Source organism: Halyomorpha halys, unplaced genomic scaffold, assembly GCF_000696795.3.
Source record: "Halyomorpha halys isolate HHAL.00 unplaced genomic scaffold, Hhal_1.1 Scaffold3.1, whole genome shotgun sequence".
Lineage (NCBI taxonomy): Eukaryota > Metazoa > Arthropoda > Insecta > Hemiptera > Pentatomidae > Halyomorpha > Halyomorpha halys.
The window spans coordinates 752,231-774,388 of NW_027115249.1; the positions used below are offsets into that span (position 1 = coordinate 752,231).

Here is a 22,158-nt window from a genome sequence, read left to right on the forward strand (position 1 = left end):
TCTTATTATATCTTACTTTTTTACATTTTATACCCCTGTTATTTTACACTTATGTTTTTGTTTTCCTTCTATAACTATGTGTTTGTATCTTTTTTAGCCCTGACGAAGCCCTGCAACGTGGGGCGAAACGTTAGCTCAATAAAATAGTATAATTCTACTATTTGAGTTTTTTTGACCGCACCCGGACCATATTCCTTTCAAAATTAATTATTGTATATAATTATAGAATCTAAAGGCTACGTCATATGGACATGTTTCCTTTAATATTCTCTCAGCTGTGTTTTATATTAATACCTGCATTTCATAGGGAATAATTTATTTTTATTTGGCGTTTACTGTCCTTGTTTTCAGTCTTTTCATCATTGTTGCTATGAATATTGCATTTAATTTTTTTTTTTTTTAATTTTTAAATCTATGATGAAATTTATAAATTATATATTATTTAAATTAGATACTGTAGTTATTTACTTTCTGAATGAGGACTCAAAAGATTTGTTATTCTAATGAGAAGGATTTTTTTATTATCCCCCTCCTCGGTGATGACCCCAACTGTTGGAAACCCCCTCTCCCCCCCCTCCTCCACACCAACGTACCAAACCTGATCTTGCAGAAGGTTCTGGGCTTCATCCTGTCGAATTATTATTAATATTAACCTATAGGTTACTCCGTTACTGTGGTCATCTGATCCAAGATTTACCATCATTCATGGAACGGGAGTTTTTTCAATTTTTATGAAAGAAGTCCTTCGAAGCGTTCGTGGCCACATGGGTTAACTGATGCTCTGTGTACAACCCGTTAGTGTTATGATATGTTCTTACAATTTTTTTTTTTAAAATCGAATCTCACTATTTTGCTACTCGAGAGAATTTAATTACTTCAACACGTTTAATGTTTCCATTTTTGGCCGTTCAGTGTTCCATGACCGTTCTAGTTTTTTTACCTAAACAATTGTGGTTATTTGCTAAATAAACTAAACAAAACATTTGTATACATGTTGCATATCGCAGTCGGTGTAAACCGATGTCTTAAACACGTGTGCGTAGCTACAACATAACTATACTATTTTGTTTTATCGATTTCTTTTTTTTTTTTACTATAAAGTATTAATTATTGGAGAGTTTGTCGGGGGTGTGGTCAGCAAAGAACAACATAAATAAACAAAACCATATTTATTTATTTTATGCCGACGTTTCGACCTGAGTTTCAGGTCTTCATCAGAAAGACCCTCAGGTCTTCATCAGATAAACTCTCCAATCATTAATCTACGGTCAATTATCTACACCTCATTATAAAGTATTAAACTTTTTAGCCAGAATCTCTTCCGCAAGCTCCTGCAAGACATGAAACTCAGGTCGAAACGCCAGAACGAAAAAATATTTTTTTATTTTTTTTAAAGCAGATTATTTTATATTAAACATAGCAGAATTATATATTTATAAAAGACATTATGTGTCTGGGTATATGAATTGTCAACTATCTGATAAAAATTAGAACAGGAATTAATGTTTCTTTTCATTTCGCCTATCTTTATTTAGTTGTTATTGATAATAAAAATAGTGTAAAAGGTAATTGCTGGCGTATTTCTGACGTCCGCCATGTTTGGGTACGTTGGTTCAGTACCCGGTACTCATTGGTGTAAATCTTTCCTAGTATAAGTGGAGGGTCTCGAAGCCCTCCAATGCCGGAGGTACCCAGTGGTACCGCTGCAGGTACGCCTAAGTACCTGCTGGTCCTTCTTAAATTTATTGTAGGAAAAAATTGTTCAACTTTCTAGTTTGCCCACTCGTAGGCGGGTGAATTTTTTTATGTAATGTTGTTTTGTGCCGCTTGTAGCAGTATTATTGATTCTTGTTCAAATTTCTGTTCAAACTTATATGTGAAAGGGTTTGTTATATGGTGTGGTGTTTTATACTGTGGTGTTTTATACTGTGGACAATCTTATAGAATAAATAAATGAATGGTTTTAAAATTTAAATAAAGAGGTTTTAACTTTAAATAAAGAAATTGACCTGGGCAGAATAGCCTGCATATAGAAAATAATAATTAATGTGAGAAGGATTTTTATATTGAAGATGTCCCTGAAGATGGCTAGAAAGGCCGAAACGTTGGACAAATGAATAAATAAAGTGTTGAGACTGATTTGGATATAAAATTGATTTATTTAATAAATATTACCTTGTCTCAAAAAAAAAATTTTGAAATAATATAATTAGATTTATTGTTTTTGATGGTCATATAACCCGATACCATAAACAGGCGAATTTAAGCCTGGGATCCGTGGAAGTTTGTTTACCTTTTCAAGCGAGCAAAGCGTACGTAAGTCGATAGCTGTGACCAGATTAAAGTAATAAACATATAATAATAAAGGAATCCCTGATTGGTCAATCAAAATGATAGTAATTTTTCAAAACACCGACTTGAATCTCGAAGACACCTTCCGAGTGACTCTTGTAAATGAAATATCGAAGAGTAGGGGTATTCATGATCTTTACTTTAACATGTTAAACGGAAAAATTTTACTTTCTTCTTTTATTAAGCATTATTCTTATCTATTTATTTTATTATTATTTTTTTTGCCTTTTAATAAGAACATTTTATATAGCTAGGGGTGTCATTTGTATGACTATACCCCCTCATAATCGACTGTTAAAAAATATATATAAGTTATATCAACTATGTAAGGCCCACCAGGCCGATCTGGTATAAAAATAAAATAAAATAAACCAATCATAGATTGTAATGGCGGACATTCCTACTAATCTCAAAGTACACTTAAACAGCCATGGATTTTTTTGACTTAACTTTTGCTTTGAATGAGTGTAGGGAATCCCTAGCTACAGTAAACCTAACCTAACCTTACGGATATTCTTGATCTTTAGTTTAACATGTTAAAGAGTATAAAATGGAAAAACTCATGTTAAATGAAGAAATATTTCCTTCTATCACAATGTTAAAAAGATATAACAAATAACATGGTTGAGAGTCTGTTACTAGGACTGTTAAATGCAGAATGGCGTCACGCAACAGACAAGCTTAGCTCGTCACCGTTTTGTGTAAAATAACTTGCTCGTAGAGTTTAACTTTTTATTATATTAGTGTTGAGACTGATTTGGATATAATATTGATTTATTTAATAAACAATAAATCTAGTTTAGATATTTTATTTTAGCAAAGAGAATTAATAAAATCTGCCACAAATTAAGGGCATTAAGTATTAATGTTCAAATACTCACTCATAAAGTATATAAAGAAATAGAAGAATTGAAGAAAAAAAAAAAAAAAATGGAAAAATAAATGTTAATTATAACAATAGTACTCACTGAATTAAAAGAAAAAATTCAAATTTAAAATAATAAATAAAAATATGAATCTATATCAAAAATATTGCAAAATAAAACTGATCACATAATAAAAATAACATAAAAGTAATTTATGTACAAGATAAAGAAAATTTAATTTAAGTAACAATGAAGTAATTGGCACTTATATACAATATTTAGATACTGTAGGGGAACTCCAAGCCAAGCCAACACTTCTCTACCAGCCGCGTTATTGTTGAGGGGACTTGAGTGGAGAAGCTGACCATTCTAGCAATTCACAAAAGGTCTCGGAGCCAATGCCGTTTCAACCTTCGGGGAGAATTATAGGAATGGTTGGGGCTGGGATAGGGATTGGGATGGTAAATAAGATTCTGAATTTGGAAAATATAATTGGAATAACGTCTAGGAAATGAGGGACTTTGATGTCATGAGGTGTAGATAGTTGACCGTAGATTAATCCTTGAAGAAGTTTGTCGGGGGGTGCGGTCAGCAAAGTACAACATAAATAAACAAAACCATATTTATTTATTTTATGCTGACGTTTCGACCTGAGTTTCAGGTCTTCATCATATAGGTATATAAGTTAATACTCACAATGTAATTCAGATATAAGCCACTCACTATTTTTCATTGTTTGTCATAATGTCCATTTATTTATTTAATTTTTCAATTTTTTAGACACTACTTGCATATCTTATATTATTCATATCTTCTTACCTACATGATATTATATTTCATCTGTCACTGTTTTCAATTTACTACCATACAATTCCTCAAATATCAATCAATTAAAATTTTGTACTATTCAATTATCAGTTATCAATTTTTTATCATTTATAATTTAATTCAATATTTTGTATAATTCTAAATTTGTTTGTATACTATTCCTTTTCAATTGTTTGTTACTCTAAATGTTGTTGTTATATCTTTTGTTCTATAGCCCTGAAGAAGACCTGAAACTCAGGTCGAAACGTCGGCATAAAATAAATAAATATGGTTTTGTTTATTTATGTTGTTCTTTGCTGACCGCACCCCCCGACAAACTTCTCCAAGCATATATGGAATACACAGTCAGGAAAAGTATTCTGATCGTGCAAAACTTCGAATTTGAGCTTTCGATGTAAATACGCGTTTTGAGTTACCTTGATTCCAAATAACCTACACTTGCAAAATGGTCCGTGTAGTTTTTGTGAACAACCTGGAATGGTTGGGGCTGGATAGGGATTGGGATGGTAAATAAGATTCTGAATTTGGAAAATATAATTGGAATAACGTCTAGGAAATGAGGGACTTTGATGTCATGGTGTAAGGTTTTTGTTGGTTACGTAATATGGAGCATTGACTATTGTTCGAAGGATGTTCGAAATGTTTGCTGTACCCCACAGTTCAAGTCCGTTGGTCCAGATAGTTTGTTTTCAGTTGAAATATGAGGATTTCTGTTCAGTGTGTAGTTTAGCAGGTCTGATATGAAAGTACCCCAAATTCGATTGGCCCTGTCATTAAAATACTTAGAGAGAGCTAACTTAGTATTGATTAAGACATAGAAGAAGGCTCGTTGCGTATTAGCATATTATTATAAGGAGCTCTTTAACTTATTCCGTTTGGAAGCATCAATTATAACAGTTCTATTTAAGCAGTTAGTCTTAGACTAATGGTATGCGTTCTACTCCTGCTTAATAAGGTCCGAAACCTGTCTACACAGCTCCCGCCCTCTCGGAACTTGTTTTTTTTTCTCTCTTAGCAATATATTATAATTTGCATAGTTATACATATTTCATAATTTGTACGGTAAATTATAATTTAAAATTGAAGAGTGAAAGAATATGGGGTGTTGTTCTTAGCCGGTTGTGAACCTGAATATTCAGGTTGGAATTGTTTTGGAGTAGGTTAAAATCTGAAACGAGGCCGTTATAACCTGGAGTGGGACACATTTTTATGAAAATGAAATTTTGGTTTTCTTTAGCGTTGTATATGTTTTGGAGGACTGATTCTGAATTTTAGGTTTGCTAGCTTAAAATCCTCAATGCTCCTTACTTTGTCACAAATAAAATCATACATAAGGGGTATTCATGATCTATGTTAAAGCGTGTTAAATGGAAAAACTCGTGTTAAATCGAAAATAATTGCCTTCTTTTGCCGTGGTAAAACGAAATAACATTTAACATGGTAAAACATTTAACATTTAACACAACATCATGAATACCCCTATTGAGACCTTCTATCCCGAACCAGATATCACTCCTTCCATTATAAACTCTCTAACCACTCAAATCCCCTATTTTCTAATCTTGCATCCTCTTCCATTCCTGACAATCCTCCGAAGCGCCTGAAAAGAAGATGGCCATGAGACCAGCTGATGTAAAATGTCAATAGTGTGTTACCAACACACTACTCTCTCTACACGCCTGTAACACTGAAATTTAACTTAGATCAGATTTATTATAATGTACAGTTGTAAATAGCAATAAAAAATATTTAAAAAAAAAAAAAAAAAAAAGGTTTGCTAACTAGCCAACTAGGTTCTAAGGAAAAATAGAAAAAAAAAATCCATTATTTTTCCAAAATAAAAGTTCTTCACAAAATTACCTTTTATAACCTTAGTATAACCTTTAAAATGTGGGTTGGTCGGGCGTTAGTAACCCCCAACTATGTTTTAAGAATATAATATTAATCTAACGTAAATTTCCGTTTATGTCTAATTAAAGAAGTTTTCGTTTTACTCTAACAAGATTACTGTAATTAATATTATTTTTAGTCTTATCTGATTGATAAAGATTATCTCAGTAATATAAGTGGTTTTCTGAGATTGAAAAACCTTTTGGATTTGCCTAAAATAGAAATAATCAGGATTTTGTCGACAAAGGTTGTATAGTTAAAGTGTTTATTGTTATGGTCTAGGTGTTAATTGTAAATAATTTTAATATGCAAGTCCATATTATATGTTAAATGCAGAGGAGCTCCTAGCGAATTTTTTGGGCAACTTGTAACCTTGTAATATTTACGAGATAATAAAATCTCCAACAGTTTCGTCACGTCATCTTTCCTCAATCTCACTTGTTCCTTGTTTCCTCTCCTAGTTTTCTTACCATTACTTTATTAGAGTTTAAAGGCGGCGAGAGGGATGTGCTGGGATCTTTTGAGCTCTGCTCTACCCCTCACACGGGATCCTCAGGTCGATTGTGTAAATATTGTATATATTATTTTATAATTATGTTATTTTATTTATTTATTTTTCATACAGATAGTTTGATTATGTCCATCTTGTCTATTCTTTTGTTTGTGTATATTTTAAGAGAGTTTTTTTTTTTTTATTTTATTTTAATATGTATGAGATCATTCATCACTATTACCTATTGCCCACAACTGTGTGGCAGATTGTAATATCTATCAATATATAAATCTATCAATCAATCAAAAAAAAAAATAAATAGAAAAACTAAACTCAAACTACGAACAGCAAACCTATATATAAAACAACAGTAGACAAAATGTGGAGTTTACCTGGTTTGTTCCGTGACGTCATTCTCCATTTAGCAGACCTATTAACAGACTCACAGTCATGTTAAATGTTAATTCGTTTTAACATGATAAAAGAAAGACATTTTTTTCTACTTAGCACACTTTAACATATTAAACTTAAATTCATGAATACCCCTATTACGAAAAAGTCTTTGTACAGGTAAATCTTCAAGGTGTTGCACATCTCAGAATAAGTGTTAACAATAATCTTTAATCTACAGTTTTTAACGTTTAAAAAATATATAATTGATGACTTGAAATAATCATTAGAGTAAAAGAACAATTTAGTAAACATTTCCTATTAAAGAAATGCTCTGTTGACAAGAAATGCACGTGAGAATACAATAATTTGCCCTTGGAATCGTTTTGACATGGATACGTCACTTTAAACCTAACAACCATTGTCAAGACCTTTTTTGATAAATTATTTGTTCAACAAAAAAATTATTATTTTACAACCAAAGATTTATATGAGAGCAAATCCGAAATATGTTAAATTAACAAAATATTGAAATGAATTTTATGTAATTTCAAACCATTATTTTTCATTTAACATAAGTGTCAAAATTATGAAAATTTGGTTTTAAGTTTTAACCTTTGAAGTGATAGTTACATAAATGTTTCTTTATAGTTGATTTTTTTTTTTTTAAATTAATTTATTCATAATATTTTCTTATGGAAATTTTTTCCACAGACGGAATTATAGTGTAATTTATTAAAATTATTATGAACTAAAATATAAATTTATAATTTATCTAAAACATAAAGTAATTTAAAAACTAGGAGAGTAGTTCGTAGATGGACCAATCACTATTTTACAAATTATACAACTTTTCATTCAATTGTATTTCTCGTTGCTCAAATTGTATAACTGTAATTTACCTGTATTCTGTAGTTCATATTGTATTTTTTTTTTAATTTAGTGTAATAATTATAAATATATATTCCTTTTCCTTACAACTGTCCAGGATTTAATTGGAAGAAGATAGTTGACCGTATGAAGTAGATTTTAGGAATGGGTTCACCCAGCCTCATGAACTAGGTACACTTAATTCGGTAAAAATCTGGCGGTCCAGCGTGATTATGATCAAATAGCCCTCTTGCACAACCGTAGGTCTTCTAACCATACTTCCTTATTAACCTTTCATGGGCTGTAGCGGTAAAGATTTAATATTTCTTATTTTATTATAATTGTTCAAAACATTTTTTTTTTCTCTCCCATATTACCATAACTGCTAATGGGTTTAGAAGCAAATTCTAATATTACTCTTCTTATAAAGAAATATATTCTTTTTAGAAGAAGATAGTTGACCGTTAATGCGGGTGGCGGTTAATAAAGGTGTCGAAATATTAAAAGAGAACTATTCATTAACGTTAACCAACGTTTCAGGACTGTCAGATTGAAACAAAGATGACAACTGAAAATTAATTCAGGTTTTATGTTTTCAACTCGCCATCTAGTTCAAAGTTTTTCTTATTGCTTAGGATTTAAATTTACAATGCCCTGAGGGAGTAAAACAAAATATTACACTATGACTGAAAACATTTTTATATAATAATGGGATATTACATAAGAGCTTGTTGTCATAGAGACCTTAATGAGGAAAACTAATAACACTGCAAAAGCAGTAATACCTCGTAAATAAATAAAAATATATCCAATTAAAATAAATAAAATTGATGCTTCATCCTAAAGACGTTTCGAAAGAATTCTTGAAGCCAGAAAACATAAAATAGGATTATACGAAATGATATTTAATACGAGATGTTTCTAGAATTATATGTTGAATTATTTTTTAAGTACAAAAATCTAGTAGATTTGTTGTATCACAGATTGATATACACAGTTTAAACGAAGATATTTTATTACACTAATACATCTTTTAATTCGTTCTTTTATTAATAATAACAAAAATTATTGTAACAGTCTCACCTTCTTTATTAAAACATATTATGTGTCCAACGTTTCGGCCAATTTGGTCATCATCAAAGACAATCTAATAAAATAACAGATTTAATTATAACTTATTATTAACAGTATCAAACATTATTAATTTTATTTAAACATCTCACATTAATTTATTAAAATTTACTGGTTATTATACCCAAGTCAATTTAACAGATTTAAAAGAAACCTATACACACAAAAAATAAGGGAAAACATATTTTATTAGATTGTCCGTGATGATGGCCTGATCGGCCAAAACGTGTTAGGCATGTTTTAATAAATAAGGTTGAGAATATTTCGATAATTTTTAATATTATTAATTAATAATTTTATTAAATTCATAAAAAACGGATAAAAAATATGTTTTAAGTAATCTCTTATCTTCCTTGTACAAAAATTTCAGGAGTAAAGAACTGTTAAAAATATTTTGATTGTTGTTTTTAATTTGTTGTATTATTCTTAGGTCAGTAAAATTTACTGTATCATTTTTATCGTACTTTGTTTAATATAATGATTATACACATTTTCTAAATGAAAGTAATTAATTTCTCTCCCTTACAATGACCAAGAAAATCTCCCCGATAAAATTTATTTAAATAACTTTTTAGCTTATAATTGTTTATTATAAACTGAACCTTGAAATCCTCAATGATATATATACTGAGGTGTAGATAGTTGACCGTAGATTACTGATTGGAGATGGTCGGTCAAGAAAAACATAAATAAATAAAAATATATTTATTTATGCCGACGTTTCGACCTGAATTTCAGGTCTTCATCAGGGCCATAGAACAAAATAGATAACCATCATTTAGAGAAATATAAAATTGAAAAGAATTAGTTTACAAACAAATTTGGAATTATACAAAATATTGAATTGAATAATACAAAGTAATTGATTGATAACTATGGAATTAGACGGATATATAGATATATATTTATATATAATATTTACGGTCAAAAGGTAATCGACATATATATAGTTAGATTGTAATGAAGAATGATTAATTCCATAAAATCAGAACTTCAATCAATTATCTTTGTTTTTTATATAATGATACAATAACAATTACTTGTTGAATTGATGGTTAAGAGCAAAATGTAAATTGTAGTAAAAGTTTCATACTTTTGCAAAATAAATAGGTAAATATTATATATATATAAATGATTGACGGTTTTTTTTCAAAATAGAAAGGAGATGGTCGGAAGTGCACTCAAAAAGGAGCAAAAAATAACTATTTATTGCCTACGTTTGGCCCTGCTTTTTTTGGGCTTCATCAGGGCTAAAAAAAAAGATAAAAATATTTTGATTATGTAGGATAATAAGTTACAAAAAAGTAAACTAAGGTTGGGTTAAAAAAGGAAATAAAAATAAGATGTACAATTATAATTAAGTATATATAAAAAAAATTCTAAGTTTATAGTTTTTTTTTTTAATATATATTTATTATTTTTCATATTTTTTTTTTTAGTGTTCACTTTTATATGATTTTTTTTCTCACTTATATTTACATAATTTTTAACCCTACCTTAGTTTACTTTTTTGTATGTATTGTTATCCTAAATTTTGGAAATATTTTTATTTAATTTGTATATTTTTTAGCCCTGGTGAAGCCCTACAAAGTGTGCAAATAGATATTTGTTAACTATGTTTTCTTCCTTTTTCCATCTCCTTCATAATTTTTAAGAAGTATTTTTCTGAAAGTTGTAGAAATTGTAGTTAGACATTTTTTCAAGTGAAAGTTCTATATATTATTGAGGATCCTATGTCATATTCTTAATATTTTGGAGTCCATCTCCCAATCTTCGGTTTACAATTATATTTATGTTATTCATTATTTACTTCTATTACTTTTTTTTTATACATAAATTCGAAAAGAAGTTAAAAATATATAATTTACCTTATTAGGTTATTATTTGTGCAAATAGTTACATAGATTGTCCTACTTTTATTACCCAGTTGTGTCAATTTTTCTCATAATTTAATTTTTGAATTGAAAAAAGATCGGGAATAGAACTCTTTTATAATAGCATTCACAAGAACCAACTCAAAATATTCAAATCAATCAATTTATGTTAATGAAATAGAGGTATAAAAACTTAGCTGATCAAATGCTGTGTCTTCTCAATTTTGAATTTTTAAAATGAACTTAAAAAATCAAAACCTTAAAACCTAGAAGTTTTTTCAAGTGAAAGGTCTATATGTTATTGAGGATAGTACGGTTTTTATTAAGACTTCTACTGTTGTTGATTTTTTTTTCTTTATTTAATAACATTTAATATGAATTGTTAATTCATTTTATGATTCTATGTCATATTCTTAATATTTTGGAATCCATCTCCCAATCTTCGGTTTACAATTATTCTCCAATTTTATTTATGTTATTCTTTATTTACTTCTATTGCTTTTTTTATACATAAATTCGAAAAGAGGTTAAAAATATATAATTTACGATGAAAGGTCTATATATTATTGAGGATAGTACGGTTTTTATTAAGACTTCTACTGTTGTTGATTTTTTTTTCTTTATTTAATAACATTTAATATGAATTGTTAATAAACATATATTCATTTTATGATTCTATGTCATATTCTTAATATTTTGGAGTCCATCTCCCAATCTTCGGTTTACAATTATATTTATGTTATTCATTATTTACTTCTATTACTTTTTTTATACATTAATTCGAAAAGAAGTTAAAAATATATAATTTACCATTTTTATATATTTTATCATAATATATAAAACCATTTATATAATTTATCATTTTAGTTTTGACTGCTGTCAAAATAGCCCTGAAGAAGCCCTGCAACGTGGGGCGAAACGTTGGCTCATTAAATTAGTATATTTCTACTATTTGAGTTTTTCTTGACCGCACCCGGACCATATTCCTTTCATCTTCACACACGGTCAATCAATAATCTTCCAGTATATAATTTACCTTATTAGGTTATTATTTGTGCTAATACTCTTGTTTGTCCTACTTTCATTACCCAGTTGTGTCAATTTTTCTCATAATTTAATTTTTGAATTGAAAAAAGATCGGGAATAGAACTCTTTTATAATAGCATTCACAAGAACCAACTCAAAATATTCAAATCAATCAATTTATGTTAATGAAATAGAGGTATAAAAACTTAGCTGATCAAATGCTGTGTCTTCTCAATTTTGAATTTTTAAAATGAACTTAAAAAATCAAAGCCTAGAATTTTTTTCAAATGAAAGGTCTATATATTATTGAGGATAGTACGGTTTTTATTAGGACTTAGGGGAACCGGGACTGGGGAAGGCTAGACTCCGCCATGGTGCGTTTGTATACGTACGCATCCTGCCTTCCTCCCATCCGCCTTCCAATGGCCGACTCACCGTTAATTGTATTATATTATGAGATTATTAAATGGCTACATGGTGACAGGGAGACGATTAAAGATTTGAGTAACTGTACTCATTGCATAACCCACGTGGTCCGAAGTGGCCCCAAGGACAATTACAGTGTAACCCCTAGTAGAGGTTCTTGCCGCTAGAGCTCTCTGCCGTCCCCCCCTCCCCCCCGATACTCCTTCACAGCCCGCAGGCTCAGTACACGATGAGACGCGCTGTAGTGAATTAGTGAATGTGTCTTCGGCATCATCTCTCCATTCTTCTTGTTTTGTTTATTACCATCGATATAGTGTCTTGTGCTTCGAGTGTGTCTTCTCATCCTCAGGGACAATGTCTTCTCAGGTGTTTAGCTCTTCCTTCCAGTCGGGGGTCTTCCGTCCGAGGCGTTCCTCCCAGAGACTCCTCCACTAATTAATAATGTCATGTTGTGCTACCTGTTATAAAAACAGCTGGGATGTTAGTCGATACAGTGCAGATATATTGGTAATTAATTTATCTATTGTTACCTTAATAATTGATCTCCAAATCATCAATACTCTAAACTGAATTAGCTTTATTATTGTAAACAACTTATTGTTCACACAAACTTACAACTTTGAAATTACTCCACACTATTTTATTTTCAACAAAAAAATGTGTATTCAACACCTAACGGAATACATTAGATTTAATTATTTCTAATTAATTATTAACGTATTACTCTTAAAATTTATTTTTATTTTTAAAAATGCGTAGAAATATAGGGCTAGATAATTTTGTAGGGCGCTGTTGTTTTTGTAGGTGCATCGTGTTTCTCGGCAGGGGACTCGCAGGGTGAGGCTTCTACTTTTGTATCCTCTCCTCACGTTCATTAAAATACATTTAACAATGAACATTACTTTTTATAATATACGTAGAAATACATTACCTAAAACCGGTTATAACTAACAAAAAATTTTTTTTTTATCATTTTCTTTTTTTTTTTTTTTAAACATTTACTAATCGTTTTATTGTTCAACTATATCGTAATTGTTGAACTGTTTCGGTTCAATGGCGCAGATGTTCTCGAGTTGGAAATTCAAGATTCCTTTGAGGGTTGGAGCCACACAACCCCCTGGCACCCCTCCCACCCTTCTAGAACCAAAAAAAAAAAAAAAAAGAATAAACAATTCACCCGTCTCAAGGCGTCTCGTACGATTTGCTTTGAATTTCATCTCGTCTGCTCGGTGTGTGGGAATCTTTTTAGTTCACTCAATTGATTCAGTTGACGCCTTGAAAATTGATGTCTGAAGGCCTTCGTACCGCCTTAAACAATGAAATTCTTCCCGGAGAAACGACTTTTATCATTATTTATATATTTTTAAAAAACACTCATAAATTTATTGAAGCAACAATAAAGTTCTAACATTTCTTATAATTTTCTATTTTAATATACTCAAAGAATTGTTTATATTATTAAGGGATGGCTTATGTATAAGGGAATAGGAATTATTAGTAGAGTTTTTCTCTTCTAAACACGTGAAAAGGAGAATTTCCTCTGTTGTTTACGTCTGGAATCGACCGAGTTCCCTGGAATTCGAGAGCGGCAGTCTCGTCTTTATTTTATTAACCCTAGAAGATAAATTATCAGTGTGTTTTTTAATATTATTATATTATAGATATATAAATGCTTTTTATTATATTAATTTTTTCTACGAATTCGTTCCGTAAAAAAATATATATAAGAACAAAAGAAGAAAGAAATGAAAAAAAAAAAGCTACGGCATTAAGATTCTACTAGTTCCTAATTCTGACGCAAGATAGCAGCACCGCTCGACGCTGTCAAATACTTTTGTTTTCGTTCGGGAAAATTTTTTGATGATCCCTTTGTTTACCTTTTTCCTTTTAACCTCTGTTCCAGTTTATTTTTTTCATTTACGAAAACAATAAAATTCTGTTATTGAATCTGTAATAAAAACTAAATTATTCATATCAAAATGTATTGTTGTTTTAAAAATTTATAATTTTATGACAGTAAAATTTTCTCACATTTTAATTTCAAGTAATAAATATAAAAACTTACAAAGTAATTTTAATATAATTAGTTACAGCCTTAGCAGACCTAATTGTTGATTGCTTTGACATTGTAGCTACTGTTTTTATATTCATTATTAATATTTTTTATTTCAATGTTTTAAAATATTAATACGTTTGAATTTCTGTTATAATGATTAATGGTTATTTCCATTTTATATTTCATTGTTTTCTTATTATAGTGTCATTTATAAAGTAAATTAATTGCTTAATTTGTCAGTATATTTCTCATAATTATACATTCATATTTTACCTTGAAGTAGTGTCATTAATTTCTTAATTTTTTTTTTTTATGTCTTTACTATCTTAAATAATTTTTGTGAACAAACCATTCAGGCTAGGTAAAAAAAAAAAAAATAAATAAAGCTTCTGTATTTATGGTTTTAATCTAAATTATCTACTCAAATTTATTATTATTGTAGGTTATTTATTTTTAATAATACTCAATTTTTTCCCCTTGTAATCAACAGTTTCACCACATTACTCTCTCATAATTAAATTTTTTTTAATGATATAAAAGAAAACAAACCGATCTGATTAGAACAAAATTGACATTAGCCTTGTTTAGTTTGACTTGTTCAGACAAAATATTCTAAAATAGTAATAAAAGAATGCGATTTTTAAAATATTTGTATATAAAACGAATGTATTATATACGTTACTATCGTCCCCAGAATATAAATTTACAAAGAATTATGTGAATAGACTTTGCATTTTAGCAACTCCATCCATCAAATTCAAACTGACCGTTAATAATTTCAGGGTATCTTGTAGGTAATATTATTCTTAACTGTATTTTTTGATCATTAATTTTATTTTTGATGTATAAATATTTAAAATATGTTTACATTGTGTAATTTTTTTATTTCATTACTCTTAATATTATTTATTGATAAAAATTAAATCATACTTATAAATAATGGATTTATTTTAAGTATTAAAAATCACCAGGAATTGGAAAAAAATGAAAATAAAGTATTGAACCATATATATGATTCTTTTCAGAGAATGCATTGTAAAACAGTGGTTTCGTTATTGTACCTTGCAATATTCATGGCAATTTTAGCTATTAGTTTCAACTATTGCCCTTCTCTGACTGGAATCCATGTTAATTATGTGGTCATATGAGATGTTTTTACTAAGATATAATGAAATTTATATTTCATGAGGTAGTTTCAGACAGAATGTACATAGTAGTTATTCAATCATGCTAAATGTTACCGAAAATTAAAATATAAAAAGCCGATAACAAGGAAAAATATGCAGACCAGAGTAGTAAAGATAATGAAATATTAACAAATATCAACATCAGCATGCCTGTACTGAATGTGTTTATGAATTGAATAACAATACACTAAAACTTAAATGACTAAAAAATATTAATCTATAGAAACTATTTAAAATATTGTAAAAGTAACACATGTTTAATGACAATTGAGGAAGTGGGTACCAGAATTGCCCGCATGCCAAATCTGTAATTGGAGATGCTGCCATTCAAATATTTCATGTCATCATATTAAAAATTTTAAAGAAAATGTCTTCTAACAAGTCATTACTTTGATGTGATGAAATCATTTGTATTCCAGTTTTTCAAATCACAGATTTGACTTATGGGTTCTTCTGGTTGGTAATTATTCCAGATTTATTAACCGATATTTGTTTTCTGGGATTTAATATCCATTGTTTATACTCTTGTATAACAGTTAAATATGTCATGGTTATTTTCTATTCTTATTAAAATTAAAGTTTTTGTTACTTAAGTGTTTACGATTAGTTGGTGAAATAACATTATTCTGTTTTTATGCAGACTTCAGTTCTTTTAAAATAAAAAAAAAAAAAAATCTATTTTCAATGACAGTTCTCTTCAAAAGTTTCTTTCAATAGTTTTTTTATTGTATGTATTGTTAGTAAATGATTATACACAATTAAGAATAGTGTCTTATGATAACCTCGTAACTGACTTCTTTGCTATAATTTATTTTTTGTCTATTTACAATTTCAATGAAAGTATCTTTTATGGTTGATTTGTAACTTTAACATAGAGCAGATCCTAAACTTCACTCTAAAACGAATTATCAAATTTTAAAGCCACTGAGGTCTCATATTAAAGTTTTTCATTTAAATTATTTTTAAAAAAAAATTGTCAAAAAGGCAGGAGGATATTATGAAGGCCATCAGTAATATAATTAATTATAAATTGAGCTGCTACTTTTAATATTGTTCAATATTATTGTATAATAATAAAGTAGGGCTCGATAATTTCAATTTTTATATTTTTCCAATTAGCTCATATTTTTTTTTTTTTTGTATTTTAACATATTCGGAGGGAAGCTTTAGGCATTCAAAACCAAATTACTTTCGGCATAACAATTTTAGAATAAATTATTATAACACATTGCTATAACATTCAATTACAATTTTATATTTTTATCATGCAAATTGTCAGTAAAAAATAGAATTTTTTATTTAGTTATTCATTTTTTAGGACGTCATGTATTTGAATATATTAGAATTCATCATGTTTTGCTACTAAAAGATTTTTTTGTTTTATTGGGATTTAATTATACAGAATCTGATCCTCTTGATTTTGATACCTCTTTTTGAATTATTAAACCTAAATAATTGTAAAAAATATACCTCTTTTCTTACAGCAAAATAAACTTTTTCTTTTTTTCCTTGAAATAATTAATATTTGGAAATATTTACAAGTAATAGGTACAGAATATAATTAAAATTAAATTTTTAGTATTGAAGGAATTTTTTTGGGGTCTATTAAAATAAGCAATTAAAGACATGCACTCAAATAAGTTAGTTTGTTATTAGTGAAAAACACTAACAAGCAAAACCTCATTTATTGCTGCCTAAGTTTCAGCCAGAATTTCAGGCCTTCATCAGGTCTTAGAACAAAAAACAAGATAACAACTGTGATGAATAAAAGTAATGACAGAATGATAACCAAAAACATAAGTATTCATGTATATAAATGTTGTCGAAAGAAAATGTAGAGTCGAAGTATTATAAAAAGATAAAGAATATATGACAATAAGAAATATTAAAATTTTAAAAAAAGGAAAGTAGAAAAAAACTAATTATTATTATTTTTTTTTGTTCTTTTCTTTTTCTTAATTTTAATATTACTTATTTTCAAGTAGCCTCTATATTCTTGAAATACTAGTACTATCCATTTTTTTTTTTAACACCATTTATATTGTTAGTGTCTGTTGCTGGTTATTTTTTAATCGTTCTATTATTTCTTATTTTTATACAAACTATCTGTTCTTTTTTTTTTAATATAGTTTGCCAAAATTATTTCAAATTTTTCAAAGACATAAAAACTTGTTTTCAAATATGAAAATTTTTAATTTGTTCCACACGGTAGGTTTACCACAGTTTAGGAATGTTTCTTGTACTTGTTTTATGGAATTATTCATTGTGCATAATTTTTTAAAAATAAAAATTAAGCTGTTAAAAAAATTATTGACATCAAATTTCAACATTTTTTGGTTAAATTAAGTATTTATGAAATTGTGTACGTAAACAAATTTTTACTGTAAATTTTATGAGGTTTTGTTTGGTTCATTCATATATCATTCTACTAATTTAAAAGTCAGCGGCTTAAGTTTAGCTAGAAATAGTAATGTTAAAATCAATGAAACTTTGGATGATGTTTAATTGTTTATCTTACTATATTTCCTTACAGTTGGGCATCAAACTAAGTATGTTTATTTTGTTGAAAATCAAAATAAAATCTACCTTGTTTTTAAAACCCATAATTAATTCAACCTAGATTTTTTTTTCCCATAAATTAGTTAGATCATCAAATTTATTTTATTTCTTGTTGCAATTTCATAAGAAATAATTACATCTTGGAAAAAAAATTAAATTAATTGTTAATAATGCATGTTTAAAATTTTTCAAATAATTTCTTTCAAAAAAAAAAAACTACAGAACAAACAAATTTTGTACATATATCTAAAATGTCAATATCTACGTTTTTATATGTTTCCATTATCTAAAAATATATACATTTAATTTTTACATTTATGATAAATATTTTTTTGATGGTTGCTCATTTTTATAAAAAGTATACTATCAAGTAAGAATTCATAATTTATTTATAATATTAATCTAGACAGATTAATAAGAAATTATAATCACGTCTTTAATATATATAAAATGTTTTACAAAATTTCTATTTTAATGTAATGCTTTTTTCTGTTACGTTTCAGCCCATTAGCTGTTTACAAACCATTTACTAAACATGTTTTGACCATAGTATCTAAAACACTATCATCTGTATATAGTTTAAAAAAAGTATTTGTTTAATATTATAGTATTAGTTTTCTCCATTTTTATTTCTAAAAAAAGCATATGTTGGTGAAAATCTTATTTTTTATTTCTTTTGAATGTGCTAAAATATTTCCTGATGAACCGGTGAGAGGAATCTTTCACCATCAAATGCCCATAATTATATGTATAGTTGTTTTTTTTTTGACTGATTGTCATAATTTGTTAATTTTATTGCATGGTGTTGTGAGGTTCTTTTTTATAAAGCTACTTCTATGCACCCTCTGTCCTCCAACAATAGGATTCCTTCTTATACATCTGCCTCCATACATCTATCTCATCCACCAATGAGGTTCTTTCTTATACAACTGCCTCCATTTATCCTTGTCCTACCTCTTAAGCATCCTTTCTTAATGCTCTTTTTCTTCAACTTATTTTAAGAAAAATTTACACTTGAGTAATTGTTTCTCCAGAGGTGTGGTATATGTATTAAATAATAAAAGTTATTTGAGATTAATTTTGTCCCGCAAACCCTGTACCCTCCCAAATATTCAATAATTTTTCTATCCATTTTTCAAAAATGAATTTCTTTATTTTAGGAAATGCAATTGTTACAATTTATTTCATATTTGATATGATGTTTGATCCTTTCCTGATATATTTATTGGATGAAATCGCATTTTTAGTACATAAAACATTTCAGAGTTCATAATATCCCTCTATTATATTTTAATTATGTATAATCACTATTTAATTTTAAATACAGATTATGAATGATGCAAGGGAAAAAGATTAGAGTCCTTTTTTTTTTTTTTTTTTCAAATTTGAGTTATCAGTTCTATTTATTTGAGTTTAATGAAAGCTCTCTCTGCAATTATTTAGTTATTTGATATGAATGAACACAGTCTTTAGTATTATATAGAAATTGATATGTAATATTAGGAAAGATTTTAAGTTAGATTAATTTATTTTTTTGAATAAAACACAAAGTATAGAACATGACATTTTTTCCTTATAACCTTCATTTTTTATAATGATAGTTTTATCAATGAACCTTTGATAACAAGAATTACTAGTTATGTATTAAATAATAAAAGTTATTTGAGATTAATTTTGTCCCGCAAACCCTGTACCCTCCCAAATATTCAATAATTTTTCTATCCATTTTTCAAAAATGAATTTCTTTATTTTAAGAAATGCAATTGTTACAATTTATTTCATATTTGATATGATGTTTGATCCTTTCCTGATATATTTATTGGATGAAATCGCATTTTTAGTACATAAAACATTTCAGAGTTCATAATATCCCTCTATAACAATTATTTTCATTTTAAAATAAAAATTTAGTCATCTTTATTTATAAGAATTCAATATATATTCTAATAAAGAAAGAATATGTATTCAATTTTTATTAACAAATAAGTCAAAATTGTTATCTTAAAATTGAAACAATTATTAGAAAGATATATTATGTTTTTTTTTTTAACCTCACTTCTTATTTTTTTAGAAGTGTATAACACAAGTATATTTTTATCTATATTTTTTATTCACGCCTGTATTCAGATTGAAGACAACCAGTGGTTGTGCTAAATAACAGAATAAGAAAACAAGGGGTATTTTAACAATTTTTAAAGGTTTTGTAATTAAAGGAAATTTAATGTGATTTTAATTATGTATAATCACTATTTAATTGTAAATACAGATTATGAATGATGCAGGGAAAAAGATTTAGAGTCCTTTTTTTTTTTTTTTTCAAATTTGAGTTATCTGTTCTATTTATTTGAGTATAATGAAAGCTCTCTCTACAATTATTTAGTTATTTGGTAAAATGAACACAGTCTTTAGTATTATATAGAAATTGATATGTAATATTAGGAAAGATTTTAAGTTAGATTAATTTATTTTTTTGAATAAAACACAAAGTATAAAACATGACATTTTTTCCTTATAACCTTCATTTTTTATAATGATAGTTTTATCAATGAATCTTTGATAACAAGAATTACTAGTTTAATCTTATAAATTTTTTTAGTATCATTTCTAGGAATATTTACTTTGCTAAATATTACATTTGAAGGATCTAGCATTTTATTTACATTCTCCACTTTAGCAAATTTAATAGTAATTAAATTAATTAGTAATTAATAAAACAAAGTTTTTGAACTTAATTTTTTTTTTCTTCTAAAAATCTAAGCCCATGTGTTGTGTGACTTCATTCTCAAAATAAAAAAAAGACAATTTAAGTACTCACTATTTTTTTTTTAGTTTAGTGGTTTTTTATTTTTATTATAAAATCTGTTGAAGTGGATAGTGTTGAGTTTTGTGATTGAATCCTTCATTTGTTTTGAATATTTCTTCAAAGTTTATTCTTTTCTTAATGATTTAAAAAATGTACAAAATTTTATCAAATTCATGTTATCTTTAATTTTTTTTCCTTTCTGTTTCAGTGGTGTGGTTGTTCACTGCGGAGACTGTGGTTCAAGCAACAGTGATATAACTGAGCCGTGCTCACCGCTTTCAACTACCAGTTTAGAAGAAATGCCACCAACACAATCGCAGCCCGCATGGATATGGGGGGGAACCGAGGCCGGGGATCCGCCTTCGAAGAGGCCAAAGCAGGGGAAGATTACAGAATATTTCAAGACTAAAGCGAAGAAAGTATCCGAAAAGCCCGCTTCGACTGTTAAACAGCTGATCTCTAAGTTGTTGGCATCGCCACCAGCAACGCCAAAAGCTGGTTCCCTTCCGTATGATAGCACTGAGGTATTTAGGGACAGTCTCACGCCGACGGCCGACAACAAACCTCTAACTCCGCCCACCACCTCACCCGAGACATCTTCGGATACTTCACTACTCTCTGGTAGCAAGTCGGAAGTTGAGAATGGAGATATTTCATTCCTCTTCAAGAAGACAGATGTAGAAGATAAGGACAAGGAGAGTGAAGAGAAAGCTGAGAGGACTATAAGGTTTCCTGTCAAGAACGTTTGGAGGGGCCATTATGTTTCAGATTATGTTTGCAAATGGACAGATTGTGATGCCAAATTTGCCACTGCCACCGCACTTTCAGAACATTTAGTGGTAAGTGATAGCATTATTTAATTATTAATCCCATGAAAAAATATTATTAACTTATGTATCTGTTATTTCTGAAATAGCACATGCATCATTTAGGAAAATATCTCATTTGTCATTTCTAAAATAGCTCATTCTACTGAAAGATTTTGGAAACAAAACCTTAAGTCTCTCAAATACCAGTAATAGCTGAGGAAGATTGTATTTAAACCGCTGCTGAGAAAAAAAAAATTGATGATCAGCTATTAAAATTTATTCCCGGTTATAAAAAAAAAATTAAGTTATTAATCGTAAATCAGATTTAATTCATATGATGAGAGGCAAGGGATACATTAGAGAAAATTCATAAAATTTCTATTCACAATTAGTCAATAAACTAAGGTTTAAATGTTTTTTTACGATTTATTATAATTCAACCTTCAACCTGATTTTACTTTTCATTTTTTCTATAACAAAATCTCTATTTCTTTTTCATCATCTGATTTATTTGAGTGATAATGTGTCATTTATGCCATGCTTATTCTTTGAAAATATTTACTCTTTATATAGGAGAATTTTTGTGTTTCATCTATAG

At 28.2% G+C, this 22,158-nt stretch overlaps 1 protein-coding gene across 1 annotated transcript in view; it reads left to right on the forward strand.

Moving 5' to 3' along the window:
• The window catches only part of LOC106683499 (AE binding protein 2 jing), an 81,676-nt gene that overhangs the window by 53,106 nt on the left and 6,412 nt on the right, over positions 1–22,158 (forward strand). Inside the window, exon 2 of the mRNA XM_067052335.1 lies at positions 20,960–21,590. Within this exon, the coding sequence (XP_066908436.1) occupies positions 20,960–21,590 (631 nt within the window). The remainder of the gene's footprint in view (positions 1–20,959; positions 21,591–22,158) is intronic.